This window comes from Cryptotermes secundus, unplaced genomic scaffold (assembly GCF_002891405.2).
Source record: "Cryptotermes secundus unplaced genomic scaffold, Csec_1.0 scaffold1928, whole genome shotgun sequence".
Classification (NCBI taxonomy): Eukaryota; Metazoa; Arthropoda; class Insecta; order Blattodea; family Kalotermitidae; genus Cryptotermes; species Cryptotermes secundus.
Genome location: NW_019740681.1, coordinates 452,707 through 476,398, shown reverse-complemented (window position 1 = coordinate 476,398; position 23,692 = coordinate 452,707). Strand labels below are relative to the sequence as shown.

At 45.8% G+C, this 23,692-nt stretch overlaps 3 protein-coding genes across 5 annotated transcripts in view; all 3 read right to left on the bottom strand.

Annotated features, from left to right (window-relative positions):
- Positions 1-431: 431 nt before the first annotated feature.
- LOC111872621 lies at positions 432-11,345 on the bottom strand. 3 transcript variants are annotated; one of them, XM_023866702.1, is made up of 3 exons: positions 11,296-11,345; positions 2,372-2,519; positions 432-1,502 (listed from the first exon to the last, which is right to left on the bottom strand). In XM_023866702.1, exons 1-3 carry the CDS (start codon positions 11,330-11,332, stop codon positions 1,319-1,321), a joined length of 369 nt encoding a protein of 122 aa, XP_023722470.1. In that variant the 5' UTR covers positions 11,333-11,345; the 3' UTR covers positions 432-1,318. The 3 variants fall into 3 exon arrangements, with proteins under 3 accessions (XP_023722470.1, XP_023722469.1, XP_023722473.1); XM_023866701.2 differs by lacking the exon at positions 11,296-11,345 and adding an exon at positions 4,945-5,017; XM_023866705.1 differs by lacking the exon at positions 11,296-11,345 and adding an exon at positions 2,605-2,629.
- A 2,688-nt stretch (positions 11,346-14,033) lies between these two features.
- LOC111872608 lies at positions 14,034-19,902 on the bottom strand. Its single transcript, XM_023866679.2, has 4 exons — positions 19,689-19,902; positions 16,596-16,847; positions 14,876-15,007; positions 14,034-14,257 (listed from the first exon to the last, which is right to left on the bottom strand). The coding sequence occupies exons 1-4, from the start codon at positions 19,797-19,799 to the stop codon at positions 14,180-14,182; spliced, it is 573 nt and encodes a 190-aa protein (XP_023722447.1). The 5' UTR covers positions 19,800-19,902; the 3' UTR covers positions 14,034-14,179.
- A 2,387-nt stretch (positions 19,903-22,289) lies between these two features.
- Positions 22,290-23,692, bottom strand: part of LOC111872606 (protein singles bar) — a 5,860-nt gene continuing 4,457 nt past the window's right edge. The window contains exon 5 of the mRNA XM_023866677.2: positions 22,290-23,062. Within this exon, the coding sequence (XP_023722445.1) occupies positions 22,985-23,062 (78 nt within the window). The 3' untranslated portion in view covers positions 22,290-22,984. The remainder of the gene's footprint in view (positions 23,063-23,692) is intronic.

Sequence of the window (23,692 nt, the reverse complement as noted above, 5' to 3'; positions counted from 1 at the left end):
CTGGGAAGTAAAGACCATATACTTTGCCATCCCTTGCTGTATCTGTGACACTGATTGGCACCATCTTTGACCTTCATGTTTTCTTAGGTCCTGCACTCAAGGATATACGTGTATTGTAACTGGAACCAAAATGTTGCTGGATGAATGTACGAGTTGTAGTGTTTCACTTGGCCCACTTCAATTTTACAGAACCTCACATGTTGAATTTTGCTTCCAGAATGTTAACTACACAATGAAGATATAACAAGATGTTGTAATTAGGTTAGTTGTATCTCTCATTCCTGTCCTAGATGAACCCAGAATTTCGAGAATACCAAGCAGGAGAGGTGACTACTTCACCATGATGTCTTACTGTAAATTACACACCGTTATCTCCCATCACACATTTGAATGTGATGATGAGTAAACATTTTAAGAAAGAAACGATAGAATTGAATGTAAAAATTCATGTTTGATCAGTTGATACAAATAGAACTTCATTAAGTAATGTATTATTTTAAGTTAGACTCTCATAACATCAAGACATGGCCCCTTCGAATTGTTGTTTCTGCCACCAGAATGGACAAGGTATGGTGGAATGTAGAGGCTTGTGATGTGGAAGTCTTGGGTCATTTGCTCCACTGTTTCTTGTACAGATCTCTGTTTAGTTTGCTGCAAATGGGGGAAACTGTGGCTGGGAATTTAATTGGTGGTTTGGTGGTTTGGTGGTTTGGTGGTTTGTTTAGTGACACTCTCAGTATCTAGACTACATAACATTGAATGGTAGAGTAATATATAATGTGTAGGAACTCTGCTACCGTCAACACAACACAATATCTCAGTATTACATGTAGATCTTTATTTACTGTGACATGTTTTGGTCATACATGGCCATCATCAGGCGGGAATACATCGCAGTAAATAAAGATCTAAAAGTAATACTGAAATATTGTGTTGACGGTAGCAGAGTTCCTACATACTGTCTGAGACACAACAGGATGCAGCCAGTGAAAATGAATGATAGGATGTTTGGTGGATGTGGCAGGAAGTGGTCCTGGTCTAGCCGACTGAGGAGAACAAAATACCTCAGTCAATATAGTTTGTGCCCCAACTGAGATTTGAACTAAATATCTCCTGAATACAAGTCTAGAGCATTACTTCTATGCAAGCCCACTCAATCTAAGATTATTCGTCATCATCCTAACAAACAATGAAAGTATTCATCAGCTCGTCTCCTGCAACTCTTCTTCAAATGTTGTCCATGTGGTCATGTGTTCACTTCATTACTGATATACAAATGTGCGGTCACAAAACACACTGGTCCAACCATCTTGTCTCACTAGCTGTTCTCAGTACTTCTTGATGCTGCAGGTATCGTCGCGATGTTCTCAGTACACATTTCGTTAACAAATGTTATATTCTCGTTGTTCTGTGCACTGTTTCTAATGAATTGCGGAAATGTCCGTTTTGCTGACACACTTACTTTCCCAGCGTTACTGTTACTTGATTGAGATCCAGATTTCCTGAAATATTATAAAGAATGATTTAATGAAGTTGTTTCTAAGAAATGTTAGTTTTTTTCAGGGCTATTTTCTGCATAAATATTTCTGCCTCAAAAATCTCTGAGTCAGCAGTGGGCCAGAACTAATTGGCTCAAATAGGAAAATTGCACAGAATGGAGCTGATTTTTTGTGGCATCCAAAACTGGAAAAACGTGAATAAAAGTCAGATTCTTGCTGTGGCACATACTGTGATTGTTACTGCAAGTTCACTGAATGTGGTGTGTGCAGCATCAAAATTCCAGTGTTTCATTCTTGTGATGGTATGTGTTAAAACTCGTCTTCCTTGCTCTGTGACCAGCCAGATGCCAGGACAGAGGTGAAGATCCTGACTTAATGGTAAAGGCAAAAAGATAAAGTTCAATTCGTGCTTAATTAATTATGATAATTCAGTAATGAAGATTATTTTTCAAACTAAGATATGTCTACGTCAATAAAATGCAATTAACAGTGTTTTGGAAGAGTTAATTACAGAGATACAGCTCACACCACAGGAAATGTTATATAAAAATTATAACATGGAGATATATCTGAGGAGGACATGAAGTGAACTGACTTCATGTCATGGCACTGTGCAGCATCTGATGGCTGTGGCGAGTGAATAGTGAACTGGAGAGCATCTAGAAGGAATCAGCATTTGACTAATTTGAGGTATTATCCTGGCATTCATCTGGAGGGACTGAGCAAAGCCATAAAGTATCTTTGTTCCTGAATATGAAGCAGAAGTGTTGCTCACCCAACTGAACTTGCTCGGGGTAGAGAGCCCTGGGTACTGTTTGAGTTGTATAGTAACTTTCAGAACCAAGGTGTATGAAACAGGAGGTCACACTTACCGGGTTCTGCAATCAATGAGCAGCCCAAGACTGAAGAGGAGGATCACTACCACAGACACGCCTACGATCACGCCTACTAGGACCATCCCCTCACTCACCTCCATGACGAGGGTTGAAGGCTCTGATGCTCCCCACTCGTCACCCTCATCTGCAATGGGATTCATATCGCAGCATCCAGATGTTACCATCAATATAACTTTCTTCCATCTGCATCTGCTAGAAAATGTACTTACAGACTTGCATTTAAGCTGCTGCAATGTATTTGCACTGATCGCCCCGGAGTATTCAGGACAGAAGAACGTTTTTCATTACTTATAATTTTGTATGATTCAGGAGGAATTTAAGAGGAGATTGAATTCGGCTAATGCTCACTACCATTCAGTCCAAAAGCTTTTGTCTTCTGTCTAAAAACATAAAAATTATAATATACAAAACTATAATTTTACATGTGGTTCTGTATGGACATGAAACTTGCTTTCTGATATTAAGGGAGGAACATAGACTGAGGGTGTTTGAGAACCGGGTGTTCTGGAGAATATTTGGACCGAAGAGAGATGAAGTTACAGGAGGTTGGAGAAAACTGCATAACGAGGAGCTTCATAAATTGTACTCTTCTCCAAGTATAATTAGAATGATCAAGTCAAGGGGATGAGATGGGCAGGGCATGTAGCACGAATGGAGCAATGCTGAATGCATATAGGATATTGATGGGAAAGCCAGGAGGAAGAGACCGCTAGGAAGTCCAAGACCTAGGTGTCTGGATAATATTAAAATGGATCTGAGAGAGATAAGATGGGATGGTATAGACTGGACTGATCTGGCTCAGGATAGGGACCAGATGAGGACTCTTGTGAACACAGTAATGAACCTTTGGGTTCCATAAAATGCTGGGAAATTCTGGAGTAGCTGCACAATTGGCAGCTTCTCAAGAAGGGCTCAGCTCCATGAAATTATTTAATTAATTTGTTAGTTATAATTTTTTATATTATTTGGTATATTTTCTTTATGTTTTCAATTTTGATCCCCCCTCAGGAACCCACTGCAGGCCCGATGCCTGATAAGCCATTCCTGTCAGCATTTCGTAACAATATATGGCCACCATTTATATTTGCTTCATCTATTGGTATTCAGCAACTGGCATATTAATGATATTTGGTTTTGGGTTTAGTATTGAGTTGAGTAGATGCAATTCTTGTCCAGAATGGATATCATAACTGATCAGTGTTTTGGTGAATACTGAGGGAACTGCAAACTGCAGGATTTGGGGTTCTCATAATTGTGCTTATGAAGAGTTCTGGCTTCTGGAATATGACACTGTGTAGTCTGCTGAAGGCGGAAGTGACACATTCCTCAGACATTTTGATTGACTATCAATGGATTACATGGCAATGTATCGTGTAAGATAGGTCTCTTCAGACTAAAGAGTGATTCAGGCAAAATCTTTTCAGTACCATAAGTAAGGCTGGCGTGTAAGGCTGACTACCTTACCGCCATCTATGAGCCGATTGTCCAGAAAATGTGAGAACCTCAACATCTCACAACCCTAAGGGCCTCCATGGCCTGTTACAGGCATACCTTTACTTACTTACTTACTTACTTACTTACTTACCATAAGTATGCTATAAAGAGGTTATCAGTTTCATTAAACAGTATATGCATTTCTACACCCTTGACATCAAATCAAAATGGCAGTCACTCATGCTTACCATTAGACATTGTATCTGTTTATAGCAGCCAGCACTGACCTTCCTGCAGTTTCAGTGTTCATGAGAACTATAACAAACATTTCCTGCTTGTGAGGCCAAATTCTCCTTGAGAATTTGGTTCTAAGAAGGTTATTTTCTCACGTGTTTTAATGGGAAAATCCCAACCAAATAAAGAAAAATCAATTGTACAGTAGCAGTTGGTTGAAATTAATACTGTTTAAACCCTTTAAGCAACAGCAGTAACAATGTGTAACTTTGCCTAAACATAAAGCTTTCCGTTATGTGTGCCATGTGACTTGCAAGAAACGGGATAATTTCCTTTACGAGCACTAATCTGTATTTTGTGCATATTATCACGTGTATGAGTGACTATAGACGGGGTTTGTATTGGGAATCGGATTTATTGAAGCCTTACATAACATAACTACAAGTAGCTATAGCGATATCGCTAATCCACACTCTATGCAGTTCATTATAGCACGCACTCAGCCTTAGTCTGCTGTGTTTTCACCGGTTGTTGCCTATCTCACAACTAACTAGGCGTTGCTACGCAACGACTTACGACAGTGGGGGGCTTCTCTATCTCCACTAGGGGCGACCGTCTCACAATAGACTCAGACTGATCTGTCTGTCTTACTGCAGACTATCGCTACACTGGTGACTGACTGCTTAGCCTGCCTGCTAAATTGCTCCTGGCCCTCGCCAGCACAATGACTCTTGGTTCCGAGTACCACGGGACCATCTTCAGATATAACCTCTGCACGGATCCTCAGGGAACACCGCTTCCCACGATTTTCCCAATTGTTACGTGCTTAACTGTTGTTATGTTGATGTGGCGTTTCTTGCATGAGTCACCCTCAGACTTACCGTTTGCCTCGAGAAACTGTTTGTAGCAACTAAAAGTAGTGCTATTGTGATGACTCATCACCGCGTGGTGAGGTGTTGACTATTCGCTAGTCAGCTGTTATAATAACATGTCACTTTGAGACTTCCGTGTACCACACAGTTGCCTATCCTTCAGGGCTGGCACGGGTCGTGGTTAAATTGCTTTGAGACAAAATCGAGGCGTTCAAGAGGCCCGGAAGCAAAGTATGTACTTGAAGACTGACCCCTATATTCAGCGCTGCATGCGAGTGTTGGGGCGCCTCGTGAAATGGAAGCTTGTCGCGTTGTCGCGTCCCTGAGAGACCTGGGATATATCCCCGGGTAGTCTTCAGGCCCTACACGCTAGACCAATTCTGCTTTTTCTCGGACACGCGTGTGATTGAAACTAAGCAGAAACTTGGTACCTCTTCAGGGTAGGCTGCTGTGAAGACGGAGGGAGCAGGTTTCTGCGAAACATTTATATACCAGACTACACGGCGTCACATCCCAGAAGACAGCAACTTCACAGTAGAGCGATATCTAAGTCTCGAAGTGTAAACACGACGACAACCGAACCCAGTGGCCGCCCGGTCTACGGCATGATTTGTCTTCTCTCGCTCGGATATTGGGTTCGAATCCCACTCCTCAGGGTATGGATGCCTATGTACGTTTATTTTGTGTTTATGTTGTTCTGTATGTACGTAGAGGCCTTGCGACAGGCTGATCCCCCGTCCAAGGTGTGCTACTGATAGTGCATATATTAAGACACTGAAAAAGCGGCCTAGGTCCAAAGGGCTGTAGAGTCATAGAAGGAAGAAATTAAGTTTACAAAATATAATTATCTAATTACAAAAGACAGACATGGCTTGTAGCAAGTGAAGGTACGAGGACTGTCGTCAACACGGTAATGAAACTTTGGGTTCCATGAAGGGCCGGGAATTTCTTGAGCACATGGGGGACTCGGCTTATAAAAAAACAGTTCTCTCCTTGGGATTAGTTAGTCCTTTTCGTGTACCAGGAAGCTTCTTGGGGATAAAGAGTGCCCGGCGCGTAGGGCTGACCATCTGTGAGCCGACTGTCGAGCAAATATGGGGGCCTCGACGTCTCAGAACCTTATGGGCCTCCACGGCCTGTTACAAGGACAGCTTTACCTTTACATATGGAAAGCAGTGGTTGAGTCTTAATTAATTTATCAACTGAGTAAATTACAGAGCGCCGTGTGATTGTGAAGTATGGATTGCCAAGGCTGTGATATAAATCGGTCTTGACATATTTCAAGATACAAATCCAGCATTTGCGTGGGCGAAATGGGGAAACCAGCTGAGCACTCCAATCTGGGCAACAGATGGCGTGATATCACTGCAGTAACTTCAGTTTGCGATATTTGCTTTGGAACTACAGAACAGGTTCTGCTGTCATAACAATGCGCTAACGGTGAGGCCGGCCAGCTTGGTAGTTGTGTTGACACTGTCTCTCTCTCCGGCCATCAAGGCCCGCTTAGCAAACTTTCCATCTCGCTTACTTACGTCATCAGTGTGTTCGTTTTACGCCTCTCACCCAGATTTAGGCGTTTTAAACAACAATTAGCCGTGTCTTTTATATCTGCTGCCAACTTCCCGCGAATTATCTGCAACAGGCGCAAGAGAAAGGTGTTCCCTTTCAAACAGTTTTTAGTAGGAAAATAGTTTCGGTAATTGAAATGTCGCATAATTATTATCGATTCTGGACATGCAAACAAGTCTGGTTTTTTCTTTGTAGTCTCTCTTCCCTTCAGATGGCAGCGCGAGCGCCATTCGGCCTAAGTGTCGAAATTTTGCTTTGTGATACAAATCATAAAAAGGCGTTATCACGAAGCCAGCCATGTGTAAGTATGTCTGAGTGTGTATAGCTAGGACCCAGCAGGCTGGCTCAGCGGTCATGTTGTATACTTCTGGGATATAACGCCATGTAGTCCACTGAAAGTAAACCAACGTTTCGGAGTAACATATCGCTTCTATCATCAGGATCTAAGAAAAGCCGAGCATGAATCAGCAAGCAGAGCCCTGCCGCTGTGAGAATCTCAAGCATACTCGTATTCATCAGGTGTTCGGTTCGAATCTCGGCTGGGACACCGCCTATACTGAGGTTCTTCGTGGTTTTGCTCAGTCCTTCCAGGCTGGGCCACTGGCAGCGTTGTAAAATGCCCCCCCAAACAATAATGAACAACAACAACAGAAATCTTTTATGTGAGGTATGTGCACACAGGACATTGGTGGGAAAACCAGAAGTAAAAGGACCACTGGGAAGACCAAGGCTTAGGTGGGTAGACAATAATAAAATGGATCTTAGAGAGATAGGATGGGATGGTGTGGATTGGATTCGTCTGGCTCAGGATAGGGTTCAGTGGAAGGCTCTTGTGAACACGGTAATGAACCTTAGGGTTCCATAAACGATGAATTTCTTGAGTAGCTGAGCGACTGGCAGGTTCTGAAGCAGGACTCAGCTCTACGGAGTCTGTTAAATAGTTAAAGAACAGCTGACAGTCTCTCAGCTTGTCAAGAAAGTTCTCTCCTTTTATGGAGCTCCGTGTCCACAAGAGCCCACAGGACGTGTTACTTAGTTATGGCTGCCTGAAATGTTCAGAATGAGATTGGAGAATAATAAAACTAAGCTTGGCTGAGTCGGCTGGTTCAGAACTGTGTCCAGTGGCGGGCCTTCGTGTCCTGCCTTGCATCGTGAATGTCTGCGTCCGCCACTGGGGCCCAGGATCTGTCGTGTCATGTCGGCTTGTACTGCTTTCCCCGTTCCACTCGGCGCCCACAGGCACCGCCAACTCGCCGCTACTGGTGTTTCTGCAAATCATCCTCAGACGGCCCAGTTTCGTCTAACGGTTCAGTTGGCAGCACTGTTACTCCGTCTTCATGTCTGTCTGCTACCCGCTTTCATGCTAGTTTCTTGCTTACTCTTCGACCCTGAAGGTGGAGGCGATTAGTTCTTCCGAAACGTCGGGTTCTCTTATCCTGAGTGGTTCAGTGCTTCTGCTGGCCCGTTGCGCCGTGTGGATTTGCGCGGTGTGCACTCGGTGACCATAAAATGGGTCGTTTTGATAATATTTCCCTGTCTACTGCCACTATTGGCTTGGTTCACCCAACTCATTTCGACCTTGAAGATGGAGGCATCAACATTGGCCACATTCACGCGGTGAAAAGGCCGAGGAGCGGAATCAACACGCACTCGGATTATGCTGAGTGTTTTCTTTTTGCTTAGGTTTCCGAAGTTCCTCCAGACATATATGCCTCAAAATAGGCCACGACCGCTTCGTTCCTCATACCGCCCTGCCATTTTGACGCTGTGATCAGAGAACGTCATCAGGCTCGCCATTAAACAAAATTTTGGTTTTCAAAAGCAAAAAAGAAAGTGGTGTTGGTTACATTCCTCGACAGTGTGGAAATCATTCACAAATAATTGAGTGCAAACATTACCCATCGTCCTGTCTTTATCTAAAAACCGTCTTCCTTATTTTTCAAAATACAACGTTTCGGAGTCCGGATTCTGTCTCCGTCTTCAGGTAAAACCTCCTCAGTTGAGCCCAATCGACAGAGCTAGACCCTATCTCAGGTTTTACCTGAAGACGGAGAAATAATCCATATCCGAAACGTTGTGTTTTAAAAAATAAAAGAGGAAAATGTTTTTAGATAAAAACAGGACGATGGGTAATGTTTGCACTAATGTACCGTCTTCAGGAAATTTTAGATCTTACTCACAGAGAACTTGATCCAGCGGGTCGGACGGTGAGTAAGGAAGTGCTGTCGCATCCGGCTCAAAGAATTCGTGGAGTAAGACCTCAGTTCCAGGAAAGAGGAAACGGGATGTTGTTGCATAACAAGGCGAGACCTCACACCGCAGTATGAGTAAAGCAGTTTGTGGCAAAACAAGGGACTCCAGAATTAAATCAGCCCCCCCCCACCAGACGTTTTCTTATTCCCCGGAATCAAACCCACGCAGCTGAGAGGGAGAACGCGTGAAGACATGGAGGGCGTTACATGCAGACGAGTTCGAGAAGTCTCTCCGGCCGTTTTATGAGGAGCACGAAAGTGTGACGCATAAACGTTAAGAAGGTAAAGCTGTCTATGCGTCAGCAAGCACCGCGCCATGAAGATGTATGGGGGAGTGGGGGTATAGCTCCAGCATTCATAACCGTGGCACTAGATGGAGGTGAGAGGTCAGCCTCACGACCCGGCTGCTTTGTCCCCAAGGAAACAACCTCCGGTACCCATTAGCTAGGAAGCTGGGTGGGCCCCAGAGCCGGACTGGACGCTGTGAAGAGAGAAACTAGCACTGCCGGGAATGGAACCCGGCCACTCCAGCCGTCGCTAGCCCGACTCTTCCTGCACGGTTGGATCCGTGCCCGGTGGTAGAAGTGTGTTACTCCGAAACGTTTGTGCCTACGTACCAAAGCATACGGCGTCATATCACGCACGGTTCTTCTAACTTGAAGATGGAGGCGGCAGGTTCCCCAAAACCCTTGGTATCTTTCTGTCAAATTGCATGGCCTCATATCTGAGAAGAATCTTCTGTCTTGAAGATGGAGGCAATTGGTTCTTCCGAAACCCTCTCTTCGTTCTATCCTATTTAGCAACACATCTAAGGAGATTTTTTCTGCCTAGGCCCACTGGGGCCAAGAAAAAAAAAAAGAGGAAGATGGAGGCAGCAGGTTGCCTTGAAACCCTGGTATCTTTCAACAGAATTACACGGCGTCTGTACGGGGTCATGCAAGCCGCGAGCTGGCCCGTCTCCAGAAGAGGTTTGATTCCCGAGCAGAACTAGTACTGCAACTGTCAGCGTGTACATGCAGGATCTGCTCTTCCCAGAACAGCTGTAAACGTTACGTACAGTTTTCCGTCGAACTGATGTGTAAACCGGTTTCGAGGTTGGAGCGGGCACCTGCCCACGGAGCCTGGTCGTGCGGATGGCGCCATGTTGGTGACACCAATGAGGAAGTGCCAGCGCATCACAGGATAACATTACGCACAGAAACTAAATTCAGACGGTGTTTTCTGTAATCCAGCTCCGAACCCTTTGTGCTCCTGTCCACTGTCTCGAAAGGTGACTATAATTTATCTGTTATTTTGTGTGGGCGTCAAACTTGGTCTCTTGCAAACGCGTAGACTGGAGGTGTTTTGAGAACATGGCGCTGAGGAACTAACACGAGGCTTGAGAATGTCGGATGTGGGCCTTCATAATTTGCTTTCGTCACCGAATATTGTTATGGTGATCAAATTAAAAGAGATAAAATGATTGAGACATGTAGCACGCATTAGAATGATGAGACGTGCGTGTAAAATGTTAATCGCTAACACTGAAGGGAAGAGAACATTCGGCAGACCTGGGTGTAAATGGGAGGGTAATATTAAAATGGATCTAAAACGAACGGTTTGCGAATGTGGGACAGGTAGGACTCACTGGAGGGTCAATCTTATCAGGAGGAGCGAGTCATGTGTGTCCAGTAATTGCCTCTGGTATGTTGATGTTATGTTTGTCAGTATCACATGTTCTATTTAAATATTATTCCTAGAGTTATCGCTGTTGCTTGCATGGGTGAGTCTTGTCACTGAGGAGCGTGGATCTGCCGCCCGTGGATATGACACTTAGAATTTCACCCCTGATCAGCTACCCCTCGCTGCGTGACAACAGAACAGCCAAATTCCCAACGCTTTACCTTCTCATCGACCCACATTTAACCAGAAGACCTAACGAGCTGTTTCTGGGAACCTTCAGACCTGAGAATGTTCTGCCGGTAAATGCAGTGTATTGAACTGTTCGTCCCCCTCCCCCCGCCACCCTTCTTCTTCTTGCGGAAGTTGCCAGAAAGAAGTAGTTCAGCCTCTTTGCCTCTAAACAGACTTATGAGACACTCGTGCTGACTGTATGTGTATCGTTTCATTAGTTCTTCGTGGTTTTCCTCAGCCCGTCTGGTTACATTCAGGGACAGTAACTGCCTCTCTTAGGCAAAACCTCTCCAACTGACCCCACCACTGGGCGCTGAATAGTCTAGGCGCTGCCAGCCAACTAACCAACAGACTAACTCCATGGATCTCGGTCCTTGTTGAGAAGCCGACAGTCGCTCACCTGCTCAAGAATCCCCCACCGTTCATGGAACCCGAAGGTTCATTACTGTGTTCAGAACAGCCAGTTCAATCCAACCCATACCGTTCTATTCTATTCTATTCCTCCAAGGTCTAATTTAATATTATCCTCCCACCTACGTCTAGGTCTTGGCAGTGGTCTCTTTCCTTCTGGCTTTCCCACTAAAATCCATCATGCATTTATCTTCTCCCGCATGCGTGCTACGGGCCCACTTCCACAAGCACTTACCCATCCACGGGATGTCGCCCTGCTGCAGCTCGCCCATGGCACGCCCGCCCGCGCGCTCAGCTAGCTCGCACGATACTGACCGCTTCAAGAGAGCGCCCAGCGCTTGGGCTGGTCCGCCCCGCGTCTGTCACGGGACGTTCTAGGTTCGACTCTCCCGAAGGCCGGACATCATGACCGCTTCTGGATTTACATATCGGTATGGGTCCGGGGTAGCTCAGTCTGTATAGCGAATAGGCTGCGGGCTGGGCTACCAAGGGATCGAGGTTCAACTCCCTGAGGGGCAACATACACATAATTTCTACTCCACCGTGTCCAGACCGGCTATGAGGCCTACCCGGCTTCCGGGTTGTAACACCGTGTAGTTCGGTAAAGTTCACCGACGTTTCGGAAAAACGTATGGCTTCCATTTTCAGAGCCGAAGAACAGGACAAGTAAAAACTGCGCATGTCATCTGCTTATTGCCGGGTTTTTTGCTTGGTTTGTTCTTAAGTCCAGAAGATGGAGATGATGCATTTCTACCAAACTACACGGCATTACAGCCCAGACGACCCAAGTCGTCATGTTATAAATAAATCACTAAATAAATTTCCTAAGCTTCGTATCTTTTTATACACTCAGAATCGAGCGTTTCTAAACAGTTGCTTAAATATACAGGCCTACCCAGCTGCTTAAATATACAGACCTACCTCATTCTATTGCCCCAAGCAGATGTTGCTTTTTCTTACGAATTGAAGGTTTTGGCAACCCAGCATCCAGCAAGTCTGTCGGTGCCATTTTTCTAGCAGCATATGCTCACTTCGTGTCTCTGTGTCACATTTTGGTAATTCTCTCGATATCTCGAACTTTTCGTTATTATTGTATCTGTTATGACGATCTGTGATCAGTGATCTCTGATGTTAGTACTTTAATTGTTTTGGGCCGCCACGAACCGCGCCCATATGAGACGTCGAACTTATTGCGTGTGTTCTGAAAGGAAGGGTCGATGTATTCGGCAAAGTTCATTGTTGTCTCATTTTAAGGAATTGCCCCACCCCGATCAGTCGGCAGACATCAGCATCGGGGCAAGACGCCCCATCAGCAGAAACATTACGACTCGCTGAAACCTCAGATAAAGAACAGGCAAAGGGATTTATATCAGGACCCTCTGCCAAGAGAACGAGGGATCTGTTGAAATTAAACAGAGATCAACTCAGATGGGCGGTAGGATTACTTACTGGTCACTGCCACCTAAAATTGCACCTTTCCAAACTGGGACTGACAGAGGACCCAACTTGTGAGAGGTGCCCACAAGAAGATGAATCAACCACACACATCTTATGTGATTGTGAGGCAATAGTTTACCTAAGATATCACCACATGGGTCAGTTCTTCATGGAACCAAGTGACTTTTGTGACGCCCCCGCAAACAAAGTCCTACCTTTCATTCGAAGTGTAGGATTAATAAAGGGTTAATCCAAAGGGGACGCACAATAGATCATTGAAGGTCGCAGTGCAAAGGCCCGTTTTTATGGCTCACCTTCATACTCATACTCATACTCAAGCTCAGATGATGGTTAGCATTTTTTAGCAAAAAAGTATTTTTAATTAAAGTAGGTACATTGCGTTTAGACATAATGGTATTGCTCACTTAACAGACTACAGTGCAGTGTAAATATAAATTATATATGCACTGGGAAACCAAGAAGTTCGTATGACTCGCTTATTGCTGTGACCAGGAACCGAACCTGCATTATCTCCGAGGCGTGCCTGTATTGTTGAACTTACAGTAACAGTGCGTCCATGTTCTCAGTTCCTCAGGTTTCAATTTCTGTAGCTCACTTCGCGGTAAACAAAGCTTAATCAGAAGCAACACACAGTACTCCCGTGTCAGATATGTGGCCTAACCATAAGGAGTTACTGCGTTGCTTAGGACGCAGAAACCTGGACTCAAATTAATGTTATCAGACCGAACCCAGGACCGACCCAACTCCATTACATTACAGAAATCAGCGCTTCGACTTCTCTGACTCCTGCATCAGTATTTATTTCATTCTTTTCATATTTATGTGCATGAGAACGCAACAAGTTAGGAAATGCATACACAACGTAAGAACTCAGGCGTATTTGCTAGCTCTCACGTTTTCTTACTTATCTGCGAAAGTGCAAGGCCAACGGGGAAAGTGGTTAGCATGGAACGTGTATTCAGTTTTTCTCTGCAACTTTTCCTCGGAATATTTTTCGTTCCGATAAATATTTAGCGAGCTGCTCGCAGGAACGCGCGTGGGTGTCCTCATGAAGAGTCCGTTCGTCACATTGCAACAAAATGTCACCTGACATTCATCGTTTATTGAGTTTCGGCACGCGAACGGACTGACAGCCAAATGACTGTCATATGTTTTTACAAATTTTCGTTGCGAAAGCGCACTAAAAGCAAAAATATTGATTGGGGGTAAAAGTAAAATTGTAAAGTAGCCTCTATGTTTAACTAATTAAGCACTCTGCCATGAAGGCGTGTAGGGGAGTGGATGCATAAATCCACATATTCTTGACCTTAGCACTAGCTGGAGGTGAGTGGCCAGCGTCACGCCCCGGCCGCTTTACCCCCGGCTTGATATTAATATTGTTCGAACACCATCGTGAGCTGGTCGGTAATTATGCAGGATAGAGGTTTTCACGGCGGTGACTATGAAGAATGCCGTCTTCTGGGATGTGGCGCCGTGTAGATCTTGTGTGAACCGCCGATTCGGAGGAACGTATCGCCTCCATTTTCAGGGAAAAAAAATCCGCGAGCAAGGAACCAGCGGTTCCACGGCGCCACATCCCAGAATACGGAATTCTTCGAGGTCGATAATTGTTTTGTTGGGCCACAGGAGTGACTGCATTGTTCCGGCCTGATGTTGAGAGGTTAAACGTCAGGCGCGTGTGATCTGTAGGAGACAGCTATGCTCAGCAGGTAGCAAGCAGCTACAATAACTCCAATGATCTGGAAACAACGAAAAACACATTTACATAAGAAAGACTAGCCTGTGCCTAAACATGTCTGGGTGTGTCACGGTGACACACGTCGCTACAGAATCACAATTTGGGTGGACAATGTTAGGATAGGATGGTATGGTTTGGATTGATCTGGCTCAGGATAGGGACCAGTGGAAGGCTCTTGTGAACACGGTAATGAACTTTCGGGTTCCATAAAATGCTGGGAAATTCTTGAGTAGCTGAGCAACTGGCGGCTTCTCAGATAGGACTCAGCTCCATAAGTGAGTGAGTAAGTAAGTAAGTAAGTAAGTAAGTAAGTATTTTTTCATTGCTAGTGGGTGGGACTAAGTACCTTGTACTGCGGCCACTTGTGGCCTATTGTACCAGCCCCTGATGATAGGTGAGGGTGATTATGGAGCAATTGGTGGAATGAAGATTGGCAGGGGAAAACTAAGTACTCGGAGAAAACCTGCCACTTTGTCCACCACAAATCCCTCTTGACCAGACCCGGGATCGAAACCGGGCCACCGCGGTGGGAAGCCAGCGACTAACCGTTTGAGCCGTGGCGCGGCAACAAGTAAGTAAGTAAGTAGTATCAGAGCCAGACGCCGTTGCCTGTACATACCCCCGCAGCCATGAAGGGCTCGTAGTAATGTCCGTCTCGATAGTTCCTGATGTCCTCTCTGCTTATGGACACAATCAGCGTCACGGACGCCGACAGGTACAGGGCGAATGCCACGAAATGGTACAGGACGCTCTGCAACAACACAGACGTGTAAGTCGCTTGATAAAACCGTCGCTAGCGACTGGTCGCAAAGGCAGGTCGTGGTTTTATGAAGCGTCCTGTTGCATTGAAGTATATACGTATTTTGCATACATATATTTCCGTCTCTGCTACAACTTACACTCTTGTCTTACTTCTCTAGCACTGCATGTTTCGGCCGTGCACGTCTACTTTGCCAAAACTGTTCCACTGCATATTAAAATTGCATATCGCGCGTGCGAACGCGGTATTCGGTATGAATTAAAACATGAAGTTTAAATTAACATTGGAAATATAAATTAAAATTAAAACATCTTAAATTTTACCTTGTAGTCGGCAACTGTGCATTGAAACACAGTTATTATGATTGTGGACATTATCAATCATCCTGTTTTTATTTAAACGCACAGCGTTTCGGAGACTGGATTCTGTCTCCGTCTTCAGGTGGAATCTGCTCAGTTGGGCCCAATCGGTAGAGCTAGTCCTTGTCTCCGGACACCAACACCAACACAAGATAGGACCTAAAGACGGAGACAGAATGCAGTCTCCGAAACGCTGTGCGTTTTACCCTGAAGACAGACAGAATCCAGTCTCCGAAACGCTGTGCGTTTTACCCTGAAGACAGACAGAATCCAGTCTTTGAAACAGTGTGCGTTTTAAATAAAAACAGGACGACGGACAGTGTCCAGAAGCACAGTAATTGCATTACTGTAACACCGTCACAAACTTTTAGATCTTATATTCATTGAAAGATATTTATCTTAAGGTACATCCGCTAATGTTGTGACGACTTGCGCTGTATGCCCTTATCGCGGCCTGGGTATTATCTGTAAAGCTCAAATAATGTGTTGTGTTGTGTAATATTATTTTTCTGTTGGCGGCAGAGAGAAGCAGGGCAAGATAAGAAGTCGCATTCGAGACGAGAATGTGCATGCAAAATTGTAAAGCTTAGTTTAAACTTTGCTGGCCGTGAATTTCATTTCTTCAGCGCTAAAGCCATTATCCCTGAATTGAAACATATCCTCCGGCCTGCACTGTGACATAGTCAACTTCTAGAATTTCAAAATATGCACCGTCTTGTGTTCTTTTCGCATTTAGGGATTAGATAATTAGTATTCTGTACCGGCCTCAAGTTCTTATTCCAGAGTCTCCTTAGTGCTCCTTCCTTTTGTCCTTCGTCCTGCAGGATCAACACGTCATCCTAACTTCGGTTGTAATAAACCAGATTAACTCAGCACAGTGGCGGTTGCCTATGGACTTGACTGAGCCCAGATCGGCCCCTACAGTCCCCTATCTGCTGGATTCTGTTGGGGCCTCTGTACATTTACGAGAGATAATTAAATTGTGTTTGCAAGGCATCTGTAGAAAATGCTGAGGTTGTGTGTTCTTTCTTAAAGGGAACATAGGAGATTACTGAGGCTTATCTCCTTACTTAAGGCATCTTCGGAGATTACAGAGGCTGTATCTGCTTACTTAAGGCATGCTCGGAGGTGATTGTTCTTGCATTTACTTATTTAAGACACTTTTGAAGACTGATGCTTCGGACAATCATGACGGGTGTAGTGACTGATGTAAGACTTACGTATGCCGTCTTGGTTATCATGAGGGCCGTGATGGGGGAGAGTGTGCAGGCAGTGAGAAAGCACAGTGTGTTAATGAGACAAGCGCAGGCCGCAATCAGGAAGAATGTGACAGGTTTCGCTAGGTCCGCATGTTCTATCTTCACCAGGTGCTTGAGGACCAGTGTTGCCCACTCGGCCGCTTGTATCGCCGTGTCGTAGTAGTACTGGTTGCCATAGTAGCCCACCAGGCCGACACACACCGCGCCGAGCACCTGCCGACATCGAATGCACATGTCTCGGGATATTGTACAGAATGTGCGTGTGCACACACCAAGACGCGGACCTGAAAGAAAACGCTGACATAACATTGTTCGTAGCACGACTGACACTTTCATTTCTGTCGTCCTGGAACGATGTATTTCCAGCGTTTTCTTCTACCTACATTGGTGTAATGTAAAGGAGAGGCAGGAAGGAAGCGGGACAGGGATGCCGATGGACATATGAAAAGGATTAGAGGGGAATAAGGGAGCAAGGAGTGAAGGAGTGAAGGTAAGAAACTGATAGAGGAAAGAATGAAAGTGGAAGACCTTCCGTCGAATTTTCAACGGGTATTACATTAGTCTTATAATACGGCTTAAAGAAATAACATCTTGAGGACATAGCAGTGATTTACGCGGCTCGGTGTAGCGGGATCTGTGTTTATCCGTTGGTTATTAGACGACGTCGTTCGAAACGTAGCGTTAGAGGGCTGGAGGAGGAATAGCCAAGAGAAAACTGCGTAACATGGAGCTTCATAATTTGTGCCTCTCACCAGAGTTTATCACGATCGAATGAAGGGTCAGAGGGTAGGTGTGGCATGGAGGGCTTATGGGAGTGAAGAGAAATTAGTACGAAAGTCTGAGGGAAAGAGCCAACCAACCAATGGGTACCGGGGCACGGGGTGGGGCTCTTTCCCTGGGGGTATGGGTCAACGCCTGATCATAAGGTTTCGTGTGCTCCACATAAGAGGCGTGTCGAAGCAACTGCCCAATCTGCACGGCGATTCGTGCGAATGTTCTGCTGTGTGAAAACCAATGAGGCACCGGCACCAAATTCCCTTGTCACGAACTTGCTCTTAAGTTGATTATGTCAAGCCTCGTTTTATTTATCTTTCCCAAAGGCATTAACTTCGTCATAACTGACTGCCTCTAGCCTGTTTAATGAGACTGCACTGTTAAAATGTCTTGCTTCGTAACACGAGAAGATTACAGTTAATCGTAAAAGAAGTGGGATCCGGAAGGAGCTGGTTACGTTTAATGTCACAGAGAACATTTCTTTATTCGCATTCTCTTCCTTAATGGAAAGAAAAGATTCAGCTAAAGGAGGCCAATTTATGAATATAAAAGGAAAAATATATAGAGAAGTAATCGACTAAAAACAGAAGGACCAACATTTCAAGAAGGAAGCATTCTCTCATCTGTAGTTCTTCATATTCCAGAGGTCCAGGTTTCATATATCAATCCTGACACCTCCTTTCCTGAGGATCTCCGTGATTTTTCTCAGTCCCCCGAGGCGAATACCAGGATAGTTCCTCAGATTATGCCACGATCATTTCCTTCCAAATGCCTTCCAGTTCACCGCTCACTGACGTACTGTCTCACCGACTGACGGCGTCCTGTGGCGGTCTCAGAGGGCGCCCCTGGGTTCCGCCCTGCCTGACATTCTGACATTGTTCAACGTGCCAATTTATTGTCAGAGCAAAGCGTTTTGGCAATTCGTTCTGATTCCTTCATCAGGTGACAAAGTAAACTAAGGAACCAGACGCCGGTGGGCCCCTTCACAGAGTTAGTCTTCAGCCTCGGACGAAAATGATGGGTTACAGGCCGCTTTGAGGAAACTAGACCTGTCGGCAATGCACGGGCCACGCCATAGCTCCAGCGGTTAGTCGCTGGCTTCCCGATCCCGGGTCTGGTGGCGCTGGGGCAGGTTTTCTCCGAGTACTTCGGTTTCCCCTGCCAATCTTCAGTTCACCAATTGCTCCACAATCACCTTCACATATCATATGGGGCTGGTACAATAGGCCAGAAGTGGCCGCAGTGCAGGGGACTTAGTCCCACCCCACTAGCAATAAAACAAAGTTCTTGCTACTTGTGTGGCTTGTTTCGACACTAAAGATGGAGGCGGTACCTTCTCAGACGCTAGTAACCTTCATGTTCACGGCAACAGCCTGTTTACACAGTTTGCACTGAGCAGTTGTGACGTAAGAGCGGCACTTGTCACAGTGCACTTCACCTTGAAGCTCAAGAATGACCTTTGCCTTTGTTTGAGNGGGAGCAGCACATTCCGAGCGCATGTAAGGACTATCTTTCGGTATGACAGCCGTGCAGTCAGGTAGTAAGTTATCAATGTTTTGGAGGCACGTACTGTCGCCCTGAAGATGTAGGTAGGAAGTTCCTCCGAAACTTTGGTTTACACAAGCCCCTCTACCAAACTACACGGCATAGCAACCCACGCGACAGTAATCATATGCGCCTTCAGAAGCAAACATTCATAACAACCGTTCCATTCCTCTGCGTTCCTTCAGTTATTCCCGTCTCTTCTCCTCCTATGATCCTCATTCTGAGCTACGGACTGGAACATCAAGAAATCGGGGTTCGATTCCCGGCAGAGGCAAGAGATTCCTCTTTTCTCCACAGCGTCCAGACCGGCTGTGGGTCCCCAGTGGATGTGAAACTGACCCACCCACCTCCATCTAGTGTCGAAGTTAAGAATGCGTGGGAATATGCCTCCACTCCTCCATACGCCTTCATTGTGTGGAGCATAGTTGAGCACAGGGACAACTTCATCACAGAGTAGCAATTCTATTGGGCAGATCATAATATTCCATACATATTAAGGAACCCGAAGATTGTATTATCTTGTCCTCAAGAGCCTGCCATCGGAGCTGATCTTGAGCCACCTGAATCCACTCCACACCCTCACACACTGTACCTTCAAAATCCACTCCACTCTTCAACGCCGTGGAGCAGATTCCTTGAGAAGCCAACGATCTCTCTGCTGCTAAATTATGTTTCTTTTATGGAACCTGAAAGTTTATTACCGTTTTCACAAAAGCATGCACCACATTAACATACCGTTTGCGCGATTTGGCAGGCGCCGAGAGGAGACGCCAGGTAACTGCCCTTGGTCCGTGGCACCGTGCCGAGCCTGAAGGTCCTCGTAGTCTCGATGATAGTCTGCGACATCCTCAATGCAACAGTGCCACGCACCCGTCACGTCTGCCTCACACAGAAGCAGCATCTGCACTGCAACTCCCACCTGCCTCTCAGACCTTATCACGTCTTCTTGCCCTTCGCACTGTCGTCTGACGACTTCCTCATGCCACATCATCTGGCTGAGTCGGTAACGCATCTGACACTATCAGTCCCTCCAGGCAGACGCCGAGATAGTGTCTTGAAATAGGTCACGACCTGTTCCTTACCTATCCCGGTCTGCTGACTCTTGTCCTAAGCGATGAAGACAGACGGAGCGTGTGTGAGAACAGGGTGCTGAGGGCAACTGTTGGACCTGAGAGAGGGGAAGTGACGGAGGGTTCACCGTACATTATTATCATGGCGAGCACATGAGTACTGAAACATGTCACTGTGTATTTAGAAGTACATATCGGCCGCACCACATGCGTGATGCCTCGCCACGTGACAGCGTGAACAGAGACATATGCCTCATTATTTGCAACTTTTCGTTGAGAAAGCAGAAAAATAGATTTCTTTATCTCTGCAGTGGAATTATCGCATTCTGTAAACATAATTTTATCGCGAATTTGCCGCGTCTTGTTTCCCGGCTATGAAGACGAGACACCACAGACAGCCACGCGATGAACGCCCAGTTTCGGTTTATACGGAGCCGAGGAGTAAGATCTGAGAGTAAGTGGAAGGAATCTGTTGTAGCAAAGATTGAGGCAATATCGCGAAGTTTTCTGGAGGGACTATTGGAAACTATAACAAAACGAGAGTCAGAATAGAAAACCTCTGGGGTGATATTCGAACCCAGGATCTCCTGAATATGGGGCAGGAATATTGTTTATTCGATCGCCATGTTTGGTTAACAGCATTGACTGGTTGGTCAAACACGTAATGTGTTTCCTGTGAGGTACGGACTGAATTCTTATATATAAAGTCTCTGCATTCTGCCCACACAGTGTATTTGTGTGTTCCATATGATTATCACAATAAATAAACAGCGATTATAATTACATCTCCATAACAGACCAACCGGTTAATACTGTTTGGGGAAATAATTATTTCCCTAAACAGCGTTAACCAGTTCAGCTTCGTAGCGGAGACGTGTTTCCTGTGAGGTACTCGTCCTCTCGCCAGAGAGGGCGCCCCACATCGATAAACCTTCAACTGGCTGACAGTAACAAAAATCTAGTCTCGGGCCCCATCTAACACCAAGATAGATTTGCCGACTGACCGTCGGTCGTAACATATCTCTGACTTTGACTCAGGCTTCCAAAGGTCCATGGGAACTTCTACGAGTTCTCCCTTCGTGTAGCTTCTCAACAACATGGAGACAGAAACTAACGGAAGCGGGCATGCTTATTGCATTATGCATTGATATAATTACAAGATTTAATTAATACTCGTCTACATTGGAAGAAATTTATAAAAGTACAAATACTTCATTACAATGTACATTCACAAACGAAGATCCCAAACATGAATGAAGAGAAGGCTTGTCTGTTGTCTCTGCCAACTGTCCCTCCGCGACCGCCATACACATTCTGCTCCGTCCGTGTTCTTGAGGCAGGACTCGGGTCCCCAACATGGAGCCTATTCATTTTCACAACTATACAGCCACAGAGAGAGCCGGGATAGCTCAGTCGGTATAGCGACTGGCCACGGGCTAGGCGATGGAGGAGTCGGGGTTCGAGTCTCGGTAGGGTCAAGAATGTTCTCTTCTCCACGTCGTCCAGACCGGTTATGGGGCCCATCCAGCTTTCTATCCAATGGAAACAAGGGGCTTTTTCCCCTGGGGTGGAGCTGACCAGTCACCTCCAACTAGTGCCAAGGTCAAGAGTAGGTGGATCTATACATCCACTGCCATATACGCCTTCATGGAGTAGTGCTTAATTAGTTAAGCACAGGCACAACTTCACTGTATGTGTTGCATGGGAACTGAGTTCAGGAGCAGTCGGAGTTGAGGTTCTGACGTCGGTGGTTGTGGAAGGCAATATCTTCTGGTTTGTGACGCCATGTAGTCTGGTACGTGTGACCAGCACTTGTTCCGCACTATACGGCGTCACAACCCGGAAGGAAATAAATTAAAGATTAAGAACTTGAAGTTAAGTAGAATAAGAGGAAAATCGAGGGGACTTCATGCGGTCCCTCGGAACACTTTTAATAACCCTCAGATGTCTTAGTCTTTGTGGTGTGAAGGCTGTGCAACACGCCATATCTCAGCTGCACTAGCAAAGGTGACGCTGTCCCTGCAGCAGGCCCTGGAGGCCCATAGGGTTGTTTGAAGTCGAGGCTCCCACATTTGCTCTAGACAGTCGGCTCACAGATGGCGGTGAGGTCAGCCTTACATGCCAGCTGCCCTTTACCCCCAGGAAGATTCCTGGCACTCATTTCTGTTAGAGGCTGAGTCGACCCCAGGGCCATAGTGCGGCTGGAAGGATTAGGTAAATTGAAATATCCAGTGACCTCATTGCGATTTGAACCTGCGACCTTCCGGCTTGTAGCACAGTGCCTCAACCAACTACGCTACTGCGTGTCCCCAAGACTCTTGTAATATTAAATTTTTTTTGGAAATGATCAGTTTCAGTATTGGTTTGCGACGCAAATCATATCACGTGACCGGGGCTCTGGTCCTCAGTGTCAGGTCGGCCGAGCACGCTGTTGCAGGTTGAAGGGAATGTGTACGAGGCAGGATACGAAGCCGGTCTCCTCACGTAACGATAGCTTTGCAGTTTTCAGTGGAGAGCTGAACGACAGACGGCTTATGGAACGTAAAGAGGCTGATGTCTCCCTCACGGAAGTCGGAAATTAAAGAAGCCATAATGAGAAGGCGATGGGTCACATGAGGACCCGGGGTTTGTAAAGGAGGGGGCGCCCCAGTACCCAGGAGAACGCCAGGGCGTCACCCTGGACCACCCTGTTTATGCGATTTAAGGTTTTCAGGGCACCGAAAGTCATACATTTCAGATTGTAGCCTTATGAGATGTCGGTTAAGACACCGTGTAGCCTGGTAGGTGAGTAGCAACGTTTTGTTCAGGAAGATAATGCCTCCATCATCAGGACAGAACTCGGATCAGACATAAGACCACAATATAAAACAGAGAAGGCGAAATATCTCGTCAGAGTAAGTCTATGGCCCGGTGAGTGTACAGACGTCGGTATGTTCTTCTGTTGGCGAGGTAACTGCGGCCTCAGCCGTAGCCACGGAATTGCCTGTAGGCCAGATAAGCGTCGTAGCCATGGACGACGCCCAAAAGAAGCCCCAAGATCTGGAACAGAGGAACAAGGGCGTCATTACAATTAGAGCTCTCCGGACGCTGGGGGCGGGGAAGGTGCAATGGGCAGACATCGTGGCCCCTCGGGAAAGGCAGGATGTTTAGTGAAGACATACCGCCACCTTCTCTGAGACCCGAAAGTTGATCACCGTGCTCACAAGAGCTTGCCACTGGACCCTGTCCTTAGCCAGACGGATCCATCCCACACTCCCTCACACCATTTTTTAAATTCATTTTAATATTATTCTCCCGTTGATAAATATAGCATATACCATTCGGGATTTCTCACCAGAACTTCGTATGCATTCTGATCCCCATGAGTGTTACATGCTCCACCCATCTCATTATATTTGACTTTGACACCCTAATAATATTTAGTGAAAAACACAAAATATGAAGCTCCTCATTTTGCAGTTTTCTCCATTCTCCTGTCGCTTCATCTCTCCTAAGTATAAATTCTTCCCTCAGCACCCTGTTCTCACATCCTCAGTCCAGTGTCTAGGTCTAGAATATGAGGAGTTCTACCTTCTCGTCCCACATACGCCTTCAGTGAGAGCTTATTAAGCACAGAGGCTACGTACATGAATGCCGGCAGAATTCTTTTCAAGTAAGGTAGCTGTCAGC